Source organism: Diachasma alloeum, unplaced genomic scaffold (genome assembly GCF_001412515.2).
Source record: "Diachasma alloeum isolate Michigan unplaced genomic scaffold, Dall2.0 Dall_scaffold_00906, whole genome shotgun sequence".
NCBI classification, from domain to species: domain Eukaryota; kingdom Metazoa; phylum Arthropoda; class Insecta; order Hymenoptera; family Braconidae; genus Diachasma; species Diachasma alloeum.
Window position 1 is genome coordinate 11,760 of NW_021681024.1, and position 13,293 is coordinate 25,052.

Here is a 13,293-nt window from a genome sequence, read left to right on the forward strand (position 1 = left end):
GGGGGGGGGGGGGGGGGGGGTTGATGCAAAGGGGGCGACGGGGGTTTGGACGGAGGGAACAGTCAAGGCGCCACTGGAGGACCTGCCTCGGGGGATTGAGGTGGTGCGGCGGGAGAGGGAGGTGCTGGGAATGGGGGGTGGGGAGGTAAGGATTCAGTCGGCTTGACAGGTGACAACCGATTGGACCACTGACGTCACGGATCACTTGGCCGCGTGTCCTCACATGCACTCAGGACTCGTATGCACTTCACTCATTGATCAATTTCATTCATAATCAGGGTAACACTTGGCTGAAGCGATTGGAAAAAAAATGGGGGAAAAATTTGCAACACTGAAAATACAGACTACTGGATATTTACGTGGTTACCCCGGGCCGATAGCCTCACGACGCCTCTATCTGGTTACCATTACACTCGGGGATGTATGAAATGCGCCAACATACAACCGTCCCCCCACAATAGCCCTATTTATGATTGGGCAAAATTGCTTTCCATGCGCAGAATAAAATTGCGTGGCGGAAAAATCCTTTTCCATTATATTTTTCATATTTTCTCGGTGATTCTGGGGATTCGATAGTCATGGATCATTGAGATTTATCTGGCTACTCTGATGTATTTCGGGGAATGGGATTGATGAGGGGATGCTGGGTTTTTACATTTCTCTTATTTATTGAAAAAAGATGGGAAATTTGAGAAAAATTAAATATGGCGAAATGACGAGCATGCGCTTTTAAGGAATGAGTACATGAAGGGGTGATGGGGTGATAGGTTCACGAGAAAGGAAGGGGACGCTGCGGGACTGCACCGGAGCCTGTGCATCTTTCTATATGTGGGTTTTGTAGGTGTGCACGTTACAGGGATAATAAAAATGGCGATTTTTTTCCATCTATTACGCAAAATCACTAGGTAATGAGTCAATAATTCCCATAATTTCCAGCAAATTTTACGGAAAAATGAACTTTATTTAAAATATGAAGAAAATATGCATGAAGTAATGTCATTATGAATTGAACATTGTTTGCTCTTGGTGAGGTATCAGAGCTGCGGAGATGGTCTTCAACACTTCGATCTGAACAGCCTCGATAGCATCTTCCAAACTGAAAAAAAAACAGATGCATTTTTTTCAATTTTACAACAAATATTAGGGAAATACTTGCACGGAAGCGATAGTTCTACTCACTTTTCCATATATTTCTGGAGATTTTCATGAGTCTGAAGGAAATTTTTGAGACCCTGGTTCCCCGTATTTATCGTCTTGCCTTTGTCTCCTATCGTTGAATTCATGAAGACCAAAAATTCATTGCATTTCTCAAGATTAGCGAAGAATTTCTCCATTTCCTCTGTTGTTTTCGGAATTATCACATCTTTACAAGTGAGAGTGTCCAAGGATTTTAGTATAGATTGAATCTGGCCAAGGGTTTCCACGGGTTTTCCCTGATAAGTCTCTGTAAGAATGAAAAAAATGAATGAATCGAATTTATACGAAAAATAATGCATTATTTCTTCTCATAAAAATCATATTACTGAGAAGAGCTGTGATTTCCTTAATTTGAGCGTCCGAACTCCTCTGAATATCATTCAATGCAGAAACCTCTAATTGTTTCATTCTAATGTCATAAAGTTTTTGATCGCACTGCTCCTGCTCCTTCGCCAATGCTGATAACTGCGTCACTATTATTTTCTCTCTCTCCTCAATCTTCTTCCTGACGATGTGCTCCTCTGCCAGTGTTTGGGCGTATTTGTCGTAGAGCAAACCCAGTTCATTATTGTGGGCCTCGGATTCAAGGCGTCTTGTACTGTCCAACTGACTCGTTGGCATTATTGATATCCTAGTCATGTTCATGTTCATGGCGGGATTTCTTCTTGGCATCGGTGCCCCTGCAAATTTCAATGATGCGTTTTATCTATCTATTTATTATTTATTTGTTATTTATTTGTGGTCTGTTTGGAGCAACAATATCCAAAAATAATACAAAAGGAATTCATAATGGATTAAAGAAAATAGAGAAGACTATCGGAGAAGGAAAAAAAAAACATTCAGTGAATACAATTGAGAAATAAGGTTTTAGGTACCTGTGAAGCAAGAAGAATAAAAAAAATAATACAAAAGAAACTCACAATGAAGTGAAGAGAGGAAAAGAACAGAAATAATATAAGCATTCTGAGAATACGATTGAGCAATAAATTCACAGCCCACACAAATTTAATGATATCATTGAGGGCATTTAAAAGATGAAATTTTAATTCACCTGGTACTGCAAAATCTGCAGGTGCCATCGTGGCTCGACATCTGACTTGTCCACGATTTCGAGCTCTTGATGCTGCATCTATTCTATCCGGAGTTCGAGTTCTGGCGATGCTAACCAACAAAATACATATTCATAAATCAATAGTTTCGATATGATACTTCAAAATCTTTTGGAGTATTTTTAATGAAAAATCATTACGTTTGGGCTCTCCTCATAGTTGGTGTTGTGGGTTTTTCTTTCTGCATTGTTGAAGTAATAGTTGTGTACAAATGTGGAAGTGGAATTAATAATACACTGGGTTATATTTTCTGGAGTGGTGGAGATTGATCGAATAATTCAATATTTAATTAGGAAGAACTGGGATCACAGATGTTCTTTGCACAATTAAATATATGCAGCCTGATTTTCGATTCACAAGTTCCTTTGTCACTTTTGTTTTGTGATCGAGCACTAGGTGTAAACAGAATTGTGGCGGTTAGATCAGCTGATCGCGGTTATTCTGATTGGTTAGACGTTCTAACCTGAGAATTGCGCATTTGCAGGCAGCAGCAATTCTAGTGCATTCCACAGGAATTCAATGGAGAAGGTCAGGAAATCCCCTTGTTTATTTTTATTCCCTTCTTCGCATCTTTCTATCCCAATTCTCCAAATAAATTTATCTTTCAAATCAGGAGAAGAGAGAGGTCCCTTCGCTCTTGCGAAAAATTCTAGCAGTTGATGCATACGTCACTGATGAATTCGTCAAAAAACTCGAGAGAATTTCGCCTCTTCGACAGCTCAGAGTTCACTGCAAACTGCTGGAGGTAACGCCTGAATTTCCCAAGTGAAAAATAAAAACTATGCAGAATGAAATGTTGATGAATTTTTTTTGTATGAAAATAGATATCAGCGCATGGGATTCCATGGCTCGCCGGGTGGTTGGCATTACTATGGATTGTTAACAGCAAAAATTTGTATCAGATGCAAGTCAATTTATTTCTAGGTAAACTAAAGCTTCATTAATTTAGCATTAGCTCTTCCTTCAACATCTAAATGATTTTTTTGTAGGGCTCTTGCTGGATATCTTTTTGATTGCTATTCTAAAGGCAGTTACACGAAGACGAAGGCCCTTGAAGAGCGATGATCCCTTTGCTGTGGGACCAGACAAATACTCGTTTCCATCTGGTCATGCCTCTAGAACGACTTTCATCACCTATTTCTTCATCAATCTCTGGCCAGTTTCCTTTGTCTTTATCCCTCCTTTGCTCGCCTGGACCATATCCGTTTGTCTCTCCCGATTATTGATGAGGAGACATCACCTTCTCGATATACTAGCAGGCATTGCTTTGGGTTTACTCAATGGTCTGTTGATAGGTATGATGTACCTGGAAGCTGATACTTGCCTAGGTCTCGTGTCTTGGTTGACTGATGAAAAACTTGAGGGGGGTGAATTCCACGTATGAGTTAATCCTTCTGTGTTAATATTTTTATAATTGATCAGAAAGTAATTATCGTTTCAATTGGAGTAATTAGAAGTACTCATTCCTACATCTTCCCTTCGTTATAAATAAGAAGGCGCATTGATGTCTTAACCGAGTCTTTATTCTGTAAAATATCATATCAAGATTGTTGTGAATATTTTGTATCGAGTTTCAATATTTTTATCCCCATGTCTGATTTTTGATTGCATGTTCAATCTTTTTTCTTGTTATTCACATATTTCTATTGTAATGAGTAAAAGGGTTTTCATGAGTTCTTCATTATTTTTATTATAATTCTATGACGTATATTTTGAATTATTTAATTCAATTTCGTACGGTTTATTCTATATACAAATAAATAAGGGGCGAGGAATAGCATATCTAAATTTTTTAATGTTTTTAATGTGAGTTTAGAGCGATGTGAATTCAGGCGGCTGTGCGTTGCCAGTAATTTCTACAGATAATTTGTCATTATTTGTCTTCTACAATGCTAATTTTGTTCAATGCTATCGGACCGAAAAGGAGAAAGTGGTTGAATAACACAAGAACATAAACTCCACACCGTGATCTAAATATACAAATTGCGTATTTTTTACTGAAAAAATTGTCAGTGAAGTAATTTTATTAATTAGCTTATTTTCCTTATGTTCGAATTGGCGGCACGTAGAGAAGAATTATTGAAAGTTCTCCCTGAATTTTTGATAATGCTGTAGAAAATGCAATAACTCTAGTAAAAATTAGAAAAAAAATTACTCAAATATTCGAATTTTTACTAGAGTTACTGCATTTTTACAGATATTTCTTTGGCAATAATTCTTGCAAAAGCAATTAAAATTCAAGAACTCTCAAAACATTTTTCTAAGCATGTGGAAATTGGTGTTTCACATTCTCTACCACAAAGGAGAATGATAGAATTTGAGGTCCAAGTGTCCTGACTGATTACCACCAACTTCTTGTGCACAAGATGGCGATGCTTTTACACTCGTTGCTGGTCTCTCCTCGACGTGAACGGGAATTACAGGCTCAATCTCTTTGGGAATTGGCTCGGGGTTCGGAGATCGTTCTGGCTCTGGTTCGGGCTCGGGCACGGGTTCTGGCTCTGCCACAGGTGGTGGAGCAGGCGTTGGTATTGGTCGTAGTGCCACGAAAGGCGTTGGCTGGGGCACGTACTCAGCCGCAGGAGTTGGTGCATTGCTCGTCTCCTGGGGACGAGTCCTGTGCTCATCCTCAGAGTAGAGACTCAGGGAACGAGGACGTTCCACTTTGGGACCAGGGGTTGACGGTATTTCACTACAAAAATTTATTCTATTCACAGAATATTTTTCGCTCTTTTTTAGAAGCATTACAACATTCGAATAATTTTGCTCAATTTCTCTGGCATAACAACTACATAAAGATAAACAATTGGGCAGGATCGTGAGGATAGAATGTGGGATAAGATGATACTATAGTGAAAAAAATGGGTACAGAAATAATACAAAAATCATAATTGCGAAAACAGCTGCATTTAATGTATAAATTAATAAAAGTGATGCACATTCAGGTGAAAAGTACAAAAATAAGTCACATTTTGAAAATAAATAACCAGCAATTACACGTAAAATCATATGGCGTAATAAATATTGAAATTTTTAGAGCCAAATATAATGAATATATTAGTCTTAACCATAAAAATTGATTTTCCTAACTAATTAGAGGAGAAATAATCACATGCCTGCTTGGATCACTAAGAGGAATGCTCAGTGAACGTATTACAAAAATAGCAGGATTTATTCTTAGTGTGTGGTAGAGTGAAATTAGACAGATACAACATTGCTCAGTGACTCGATATGAGTTAAATGAATGACCAATGCAAGTACATGATGCACAGTGTAGCACTTGAATTAATCTTCGTGGCATATGGACTCCACATTTGTCAGTAATTTTTTAATTCTTCTAATTTTTCACTATTCAGTCGCTTACTCACCCAGTTCGTTCGGTTGTCTGGCCAAAAACTGGGGCATTATGAATTATCTGGAAGGAGAGAAGCGTTAGTTATTAGTGGCAATGGGTGAGTGGAGGTGTAATTGATTGCGCGCAGGAAAGTAGGTGGTTCGGAGGATAATTTAATACATGTTTCAATGGAAATATATTCATCGTACATTGGCCATGGAACATTGTGGCCTGGCCGCTGCGTAACGTCCATAGGAGCTTCGTGGGGCTGCTGAATGGGGGGTTGTGTGTCCATTAATGCTGCAACATTCATTTTAAATCATCAATTCCCAAATGTTAAAGACCTATTAAAAATTTAATTTTTATAGTTGGGGGAGGGTGGGATAAAATAGACACTTTTACAGCACGAAAGGCGAGAACTGTATTTCCCATGAAAAAAAAAAAAATTAACACTCCAAAAAACAAAGTGTCCCTTTTACCCCCATTGCCCCTACGAAAAAAAATTACCTAGCTGATTGAGATTTTCGAATCTCATTGTTGTTATACGCTGAGCTGTCCACAGAGCCTCGCGACTGTAAACTGTATCGATTGCCCCTAACGTCTTGGAACTCTGAAAGAATAAACATTGAAAAGAAGGAAAAAGTTTACCCTCAATAAACCATCAAATTTTCCCGTATGCAAATATGCCAGGTCAAATCAATCGAGCTTAGAGGCAATTTTAATTGAGAGCGGTTTTACGCTGGCTATAGTCCATGTCCCTGACCGAATCAATGGAAAGGCGTGCACTCCAGTTTCAACGTATATGGACGACATTGACCGAATTTGATGTTTTCGGGTTTTTCCTCTTCTCGTTTGAGACTCGGAGGCACATTAATGGAGCGCTCTTTCAGTGATTCAACGGAGAATAATGCATTACCATCGTCGAAGAAGCCTTGGAACACGACGAATTTATTGTTCTGTGGTATGATCTTCTCGAGCCCGTAATGCTTATGCAGGAATTGCAGGAATTTCTCGGACGGACGATCGATCGCCAGCTTCACAGGCCTCATACGCTCTTCCTGTAACAAACCATTGCTGACAACTCCAACAGGCTTACTATGCTTGTCCCGGCAACTATTGTTTTTCAATTCACCATCAGCATATGTTGGTAGAGAACCTTTCCCAATCCCATGCGTTGTCTAGTTTCATGAATGTAAAAATCGAGAATGCATCTCGGCTGTAACTGGAAATGCACTCCACCGTCATCGAACATGAAGAGATTCTTGGAGCCAGTCTTCAAGAGGCCCACGACACACCCGAGACCCCTGAAAATGAGGAATTTCAGCGTTGAGATGAAGAGCTGCAGGCCCTCCTATTAAACTCCAACGATCTATTGATTAATGATCAATTACCCATTGCCCTCGGCGTCAACGAGAAGATAAACGATGTGGTCAGTGTCTCGGAGCTTCATAGCACTTGTTATTGGCTTGCTCAGACCCTGGGCTCTTGCTGATGCCTCACCCATCTCGTCCAAGATCCTTGATAATTGCCTCTGGTATTCACTTTACACGAAGAAGAAAATTACACTGTCATTAAACATAGTGAAGAAGGTGGAGAGAATGTTTTTTATTATTCCAGAATTCTAGTAATAGGTACTATGCTCGCGTTACGAATTTTTTCGCAATGTTAATGATCTGTTCAATTTGTTAGTGAAATGGAATTTTTTTTTAACGGAAACTTAACTCAACCTGACTGAAAAATTCAAGTACACAGTGTTATCAGGAATGTTTTTCCACCACAGTTGCATCATGCCCAAGGATTTCCACCATTATAAAAAAAAAAAACATGGAATGCAATTTATTTTCGTGAAACTTTGCCTATTGTTTGGCGTCACGCGATGCTAGCAGCTGAGTTCGAGAACCTTTTGAATAAGTTTATAACGCTCTAGGCGCGCTCCGTGAGCCCAAAGTAAAAATAAATTTAAAAAAGACCCCAACTTAAATTGGTACAGGATGTTGCAGCGAGCAATAACGAAGGAACGATGGCTAATTGGCGTAGACACCGTTAGTTAACAATAGAGTGAATCATCATTATGTTTTCGACCGAACGGAGCATGATCGTGGAAAGTTTCAATTGTGGTTTTTACGGGTTGCGGGTTACTTGTACAGTTAGGAAATAAGAATGTACTAGTGTTGCTTTCACACGACTGCTGTTGGATTTTCCCAGAATCACTGATAATGATACGCTCTGTAATCACAGGCAAGTGACTTGATTTTTCACTGGGGATATTCGTGTCAATGTGTTGTACAAGTCAGGGTCAATCGAGGGCGCCCGGTAATCAACTGGTTACAATCAATACATTATCATCATTTATTAAAATAATCCCCCCAAGTTGATTTAACTAATGATTACAGGTTTCCTTATTTGTGTCAGAGGTGGGCCACGCTCATTATTTCTTACAGCCTTTACTCCAAAATTTAGGGCGATCAATATACAAAACACTTATTAGGAGAATCTATAGACCCCGCATGTTGATTCATTTTACCTACTTTGCACGCCGTATGGCTCATTCGCGTATCAAATATTCATCAAAGTGAACTTCAGTAATTTGAGTGTAATGAAATAATGCAAAAATTTCGAATTTCTAGTGGCAGAGATGAGGAAGCAGGAGGCAAATGAAAGGAGCCTACGTAGGAAGTATTTAACATCCGTTGTGCTCGCTCGAATGAAGTCTTGATGTTTATCCCGCTACTCCACGGAAATGGCCTAGTCGCGGACGTGGAGGGATACTCTGGACAGATTTTCAGGTATGCTAGTTTTTTTTTCTTGAATAATGAAGGAGACAATGTGATCGAAAGTGGCGCGGTGCGCCCCACTGGCGTTACCTCTTCCGCCCACATCTTCAGAGATGACTGAACCCAACAGACGGCTCACAATCAGTGAATGCCATTTAGGTAAAGAAATGACGCGCTTATCGTCTCTTATCATTATGAGCAAACGATTGAATATGGAATGTTTGAATTTTTATTTCCAACGATCATTTGTAATAGGGAAGAGGAAGAATACTACGACGTTTAAATCACCATCATTTATGCAGTGCGAAATGATTGTAGTAGGACTTGCATTCGGTGAAAGTACACTGTACACGCAATCACTAAAGATTGCAATTGAAACGTAACCTTGATGATTATTTTTATTACAATAATCTCACAGCATCTGACGTAAACATCGAAAAAGGGGGATTACTCACTTTAATTCGCGTCGATCGCCTCTGAAGTCTTCCGGTATTAAGCTCTGTGTGACCTTGTTTATTTTTCTCGGCAAGAGTCTATTCACATTGAACTTAAAATCCATCTTGCTGAGATATTCCTCTTATGGGTTTTTTCAACACAAGGCACAACAAGGTGAGTAACCAACTGCACGTGCCACGCTCACGGGTTTTCTCAAGGCCCGGTCAGTCAAACAAACGAGGGAAAATCAATGAATTTTCATAGTTGAGAGTTTGATGTTAACGGAAGATTTCAACGATTGGTCCACGGAGTACTGTTACAAAAGTGACACTTATTCAAATTGAGAAGGAACAATTCTTGAGCTATGGTTTATTGATTTTCTAGGGGTGGTGATTAAAAAATAATTGGGATGGTGAAATTTCGGATAAAAGGGGTGTGGATAGGATCTTCCTTGGTTCTTCAACTTCAGGATCTGTCTAGAGACTGCGTAGTAACTGTCAAAAACCGGGTGGAGGTAAATGATATTACTGCGATTGCGCGAGAATAGTCTGTTGTCGCGGAAACGTTAAAAAACACAGGAATAATACCTGTAAATGTTTGAGCACACGGCGACTGTCGATCGCGGACTACACACTTGCTCCAATATTTCAGTTTCCTCGAAGGTCGCGCGCCACCCGAGCGCATGCGCGTTTCCACTTCGCAAACCCTCTCTCCACAGCCCTTTTATTTTTTAATTTTTTTCTATCGACGGCACTTCCTTACCGACAAACTTTTCATTTCTACCGTTGAGCGCCATCAGGCGCGGCACATCAGTACTCCGCGGCACTTTGTCTGTCTCTCTTTGGACACTGCTTGGACAGCCGCTGTGTGTGAAAACGGAGATACAGTGCGATCAATAATATTACGAGAGGAAAAAAGAATGAAAAAATTGGGAAAATGAATTGGTAAAAAGTCCATACGATTCATGATAATTTTCCGTGACTGACTGCATCATGCTGCCCGGTGAGCAGGATAGACTTCAGACTGAACCTGAAAACTACGTGAAAAACTTCTACGAATTGTTTAAGAGCATCGCCGAGGCCCAGAGGTATACAAAAACAACACTCCTTATGGGTATTATAACCTAGAAAATCTTGCTTTGTTTACTTCGGTGGCTTATGACTGACTCGATTTTCCATTATTTACGGCAATTGTTGATGTCGGATTGTCAACAGATTCTGTGAATAATTTTCGAGGCTATTCAGTCCAATAATTTTTTCATTTGATCTCCATTCAATTTTCATACGTAACCTCAACGAAAATACCAACGTTTAATTTAATTGAATTCCAGATTGAGGAATGACTGAAAAAAAAAAACTAGGTTAAATAAAATGAGAGTAGACACGATTTTGCATTATTTACTTCAACAATTGTTGACACCGGATTTTCAACTGTTTTTATTATTAATTTTCGAGGCTCTCCAATTCAAGAATTTTTTCTTTTGATGCGGAAATTTTGGTGCGGAGAAACGAAGCAAACGTTCAATTTAATTTAATTTTTAGGTTGAAAAACGACTGGAAAAAATGTAAAAAAGCTAGGTTAAACAAGAAAAGAGACAAGAAGAAGTTAGACATCAGTACTGACTTGAGTTATACGAGTCCACCAGAGATTGAAGTGTCCAGCAATGCCTCAGCATTTGCTGTATTCTCGAGTGTCAGGAGTACAGTACTTGAGAAAAATGGGAGAATTGCCGGTGAAACTATTCGAGCTTCCAATTGTAATTCCCCACAGCCCTTGGAGCTCAGTGATACCATTGAAAGTGATAGCGATGATGAGGACAGGATATCATCGACTCAGAGTTTACCAAAGATTGTGGGCATTGGATTGAGAAGTGTTTTCATGCTTGTTAGGGAGAGTAGAAATATCGAGCCTGTTCTTTGTGCTAAAGCATTGAGCGCTTTGTTGGATGTACTGCAAGGACAACTTCCCGAGGGTCTAAAATCCGAACCTGAGGATGTGGTCGATCCTTTGTTTGATCTACTGTTGGATCTGGCTACGTCTCATGGGCCAGAGTCAACTGTTGCCAATGATGGAACACACCTGACTGCAGTTGCGTGTGCCTGTTTGCTGAGTCTCGTTGTCGTTAGGGGGGATACCGGAAGGCTTTTGGCTGCTATTGCTGCTCTACTTATGTGTCCAAAAGCACTAGCTACTCAAAATATTCAAATGCCATGTGTTTTAACAGCTCTTCAAAGAAGTGTTGAGGCAGTTCTGTTGGGAAAACTCACAAGACCCGATTGGATAACATGTGGTATTCCAAAGAATTCAAGAATTTATACCTTCAAACTTCGTTTACCCAGTGAAATGAGTAATGTTACATTAAATGGAAGGAGTTTTGTCAGTGATGGAAAGTACCTGTACCTGCACACTAATCGTGGATTATTGAAAATCGGAAGTGGATACGGTGGGACTGTCGGTGGGCAGCTCTATGGACATAAGCCTGATTTTTATCCTACGGAAATTGGATGGCTCGGCTATGCCAATAGTTCTTTGTATTTCAAATGTGCTCCTAGGAAGCAGTGTGAGTTGTTGGAGCTGGATGTGGAGACTCTTGCAGTGAGGGGTATTGCGGTTCTGGAGGGCCGTGATTGGCCTTCGTCTGTTATGTTTTCTGATGGTGAACATTTGGGAATGATAACTGCTGGTAAAGACGAGGGTTTCGTTGTTCGTACCATTAATACACTTAGTAATCCAGTGACAGTGACTTCTGAATTACCTTTGAAATTAGCTAGAAAGTGTGTTGATGTTTTTGGTTGGGCAACTTTCGATGAGGAGCAATCAGTGCACACGTTAAATCCAACCTGTGATGATGAAATTGTTATGGTTACTGCGGGAAAAGAATTTAGTCTGCTTAAAACTGCCTCAGGAAAGCTCTTGTATACTGGCAAGGGAAATGCCCTTGGAATGAAGAGCAATACAAGACCAAATCGTTGGCTTGATTTTCCACTGGGAAAGAGTTCGAGAGTCATTCATATAGCTGCTGGTCACGATGGACAGCATGTTATCCTAGTCATTGAAGATGGAACAGTGTTGTTTGCTGGCACAGCAAGACGTGGGGAGGATGGAGATAGCTCGAAAGTTCGGAGGCCATTGAAGCCAGTAAAACCAAAGAAAATGCTCAAGGCAGAGGGACAGTCTATTGTTGATGCAGCATGCAACAATGGATCAACAGCTCTGGTCACTAAAGAGGGCTCTCTGCTGATGTTTGGAAAGGATACGTTGCACAGCGATCCCACCACTGGCTTGGTAACGGATCTCAAGGAAGTATTCGTCCAGAAAGTTGCTCTTGGCAAGGCTCATGCTGCTGTACTCACGGATAAGGGACATCTCTGGACTTTTGGCATCAATAATAAGGGACAGTGTGGGAGGGAGTTCACTGTTACCAGAAGTGTCAATAAAGAGGTGACTGTTGTCGCTATGGAGACTGGAACTGGTGAGGACGAATTAATTGTCGCTGAGGATGATGGAGGTGAACAGGTTGAGGAGTGGGAGGAAGCACGAGGTATGTGTCCACCTGGTCAACATCAGTGGAGGCACAGGGCTTGCATGGTCTGCACGATTTGTCGAGAATGCACGGGTTTCGGTATATCATGCCTCAGCAGCATTCTACCAAATCGCAATCCAAAAAGACCTGGACAGTGAGCATTCTTTTTTTTCTCCATTCTGTTTGTAAGTTGTGGTCTTTTATGGATGGATTTCATAATGTTCATGTCTTAGGGAATGCGGCTGTGGCGTAGGGGATAGCGGCTGTGCTGAATGCGGTTGTTGTAGAATCTGTGCCAGAGAAAATTGTGACAATGGAGGGGATATGGCTGTTTTTGGACCATCCGGTGCTGGAGATATAGGCATGATGAGATTGCACATGTTATTTGAAGGTAGACCAAGTCCTACCAGCCACCTGTGCCGGCTGGTTCTCACATTTTTCTTTGACATTCGGTTGATCTATTTTTTATGCACAAAAACTTGATAATATCGAACAGCTTGCTAGGGTCTGGTAGGTAATGCTTGATTGCAAGGGTAATATTAATCGGCCTTTCTTTTTTTTCTTTTGTATGCAGGAAAGTCTGGTTCTAATTTGAAAGATTATTTGAAGAGGAGACTCGAGGAGAGAAAGCAACGTCAGAGAATGAAAGCTGGTCCAAGTACTATTAAATGGTGCATGAAGATGAAGGGAGCTAATAATCAACGGACAGGTAAATTATTTTTCCCCCATCTTCTTTTGATAATAGACAAAAAAATTATAGGCCGTGACGATTCGCACCATTGCGTGAATCACTCCCGTACACTCCATACACTCCACGCATGCGTGAAGTTTGTGTGTTTCACGCAGCCGAATTTTCATACTGCTGTGTATTTCACGCAGTTGAAGTTTCATACTACTGTGTGTTTCACGCAGTTGAAGTTT

The 13,293-nt window shown here is 40.3% G+C and overlaps 5 protein-coding genes across 7 annotated transcripts in view; 2 read left to right on the forward strand and 3 right to left on the reverse strand.

Annotated features, from left to right (window-relative positions):
* Positions 1–400, reverse strand: part of LOC107045265 (RE1-silencing transcription factor) — a 3,870-nt gene extending 3,470 nt beyond the window's left edge. The window contains exon 1 of the mRNA XM_015267460.1: positions 360–400. The gene's annotated coding sequence lies outside the window, so the exon portion shown is untranslated. The remainder of the gene's footprint in view (positions 1–359) is intronic.
* Positions 401–989: 589 nt separating this feature from the next.
* LOC107045276 lies at positions 990–3,173 on the reverse strand. Its single transcript, XM_015267481.2, has 5 exons — positions 2,447–3,173; positions 2,249–2,358; positions 1,524–1,877; positions 1,180–1,444; positions 990–1,096 (listed from the first exon to the last, which is right to left on the reverse strand). Exons 1-5 carry the CDS (start codon positions 2,491–2,493, stop codon positions 1,000–1,002), a joined length of 873 nt encoding a protein of 290 aa, XP_015122967.1. The 5' UTR covers positions 2,494–3,173; the 3' UTR covers positions 990–999.
* LOC107045277 (phospholipid phosphatase 6) lies at positions 2,728–3,982 on the forward strand. The gene is made up of 4 exons (XM_015267482.2): positions 2,728–2,834; positions 2,920–3,051; positions 3,131–3,230; positions 3,296–3,982. Exons 1-4 carry the CDS (start codon positions 2,826–2,828, stop codon positions 3,688–3,690), a joined length of 636 nt encoding a protein of 211 aa, XP_015122968.1. The 5' UTR covers positions 2,728–2,825; the 3' UTR covers positions 3,691–3,982.
* LOC107045275 (alpha-tubulin N-acetyltransferase) lies at positions 3,808–9,518 on the reverse strand. Of its 2 annotated transcripts, XM_015267479.2 has the most exons (9): positions 9,437–9,518; positions 8,870–9,162; positions 7,032–7,181; positions 6,773–6,944; positions 6,557–6,698; positions 6,148–6,250; positions 5,850–5,940; positions 5,675–5,721; positions 3,808–5,013 (listed from the first exon to the last, which is right to left on the reverse strand). In XM_015267479.2, the coding sequence occupies exons 2-9, from the start codon at positions 8,971–8,973 to the stop codon at positions 4,599–4,601; spliced, it is 1,224 nt and encodes a 407-aa protein (XP_015122965.1). In that variant the 5' UTR covers positions 8,974–9,162; positions 9,437–9,518; the 3' UTR covers positions 3,808–4,598. The 2 variants fall into 2 exon arrangements, with proteins under 2 accessions (XP_015122965.1, XP_015122966.1); XM_015267480.2 differs by having other exon boundaries at positions 3,808–4,998; positions 8,870–9,482.
* Positions 9,519–9,764: 246 nt separating this feature from the next.
* LOC107045271 (E3 ubiquitin-protein ligase MYCBP2) overlaps positions 9,765–13,293 on the forward strand; it is a 56,834-nt gene continuing 53,305 nt past the window's right edge. For both annotated transcript variants that reach the window (XM_015267474.1, XM_015267475.1), the window contains exons 1-4: positions 9,765–9,936; positions 10,391–12,526; positions 12,606–12,763; positions 12,947–13,081. In XM_015267474.1, coding sequence (XP_015122960.1) covers positions 9,842–9,936; positions 10,391–12,526; positions 12,606–12,763; positions 12,947–13,081 — 2,524 coding nt within the window. In that variant the 5' untranslated portion in view covers positions 9,765–9,841. The remainder of the gene's footprint in view (positions 9,937–10,390; positions 12,527–12,605; positions 12,764–12,946; positions 13,082–13,293) is intronic.

Excerpts from the sequence above, each read along its gene's own strand:
- LOC107045276 (XM_015267481.2), bottom strand. The coding sequence starts at position 2,493 with ATGCAGAAAGAAAAACCCACAACACCAACTATGAGGAGAGCCCAAAC. Across the intron at positions 1,445-1,523 it reads GGAAATCACAGCTCTTCTCA|AGACTTATCAGGGAAAACCC; the intron begins GTAATATGATTT and ends TCATTCTTACAG. Across the intron at positions 1,097-1,179 it reads CTCCAGAAATATATGGAAAA|TTTGGAAGATGCTATCGAGG; the intron begins GTGAGTAGAACT and ends TTTTTTTTTCAG.
- LOC107045277 (XM_015267482.2), top strand. Across the intron at positions 3,052-3,130 it reads TTCACTGCAAACTGCTGGAG|ATATCAGCGCATGGGATTCC; the intron begins GTAACGCCTGAA and ends GTATGAAAATAG. Across the intron at positions 3,231-3,295 it reads GCAAGTCAATTTATTTCTAG|GGCTCTTGCTGGATATCTTT; the intron begins GTAAACTAAAGC and ends ATTTTTTTGTAG.
- LOC107045275 (XM_015267479.2), bottom strand. The coding sequence starts at position 8,973 with ATGGATTTTAAGTTCAATGTGAATAGACTCTTGCCGAGAAAAATAAAC. Across the intron at positions 6,945-7,031 it reads GTTGACGCCGAGGGCAATGG|GGGTCTCGGGTGTGTCGTGG; the intron begins GTAATTGATCAT and ends CCTCATTTTCAG. Across the intron at positions 5,014-5,674 it reads CAGACAACCGAACGAACTGG|AATAAATTTTTGTAGTGAAA; the intron begins GTGAGTAAGCGA and ends TTCTGTGAATAG.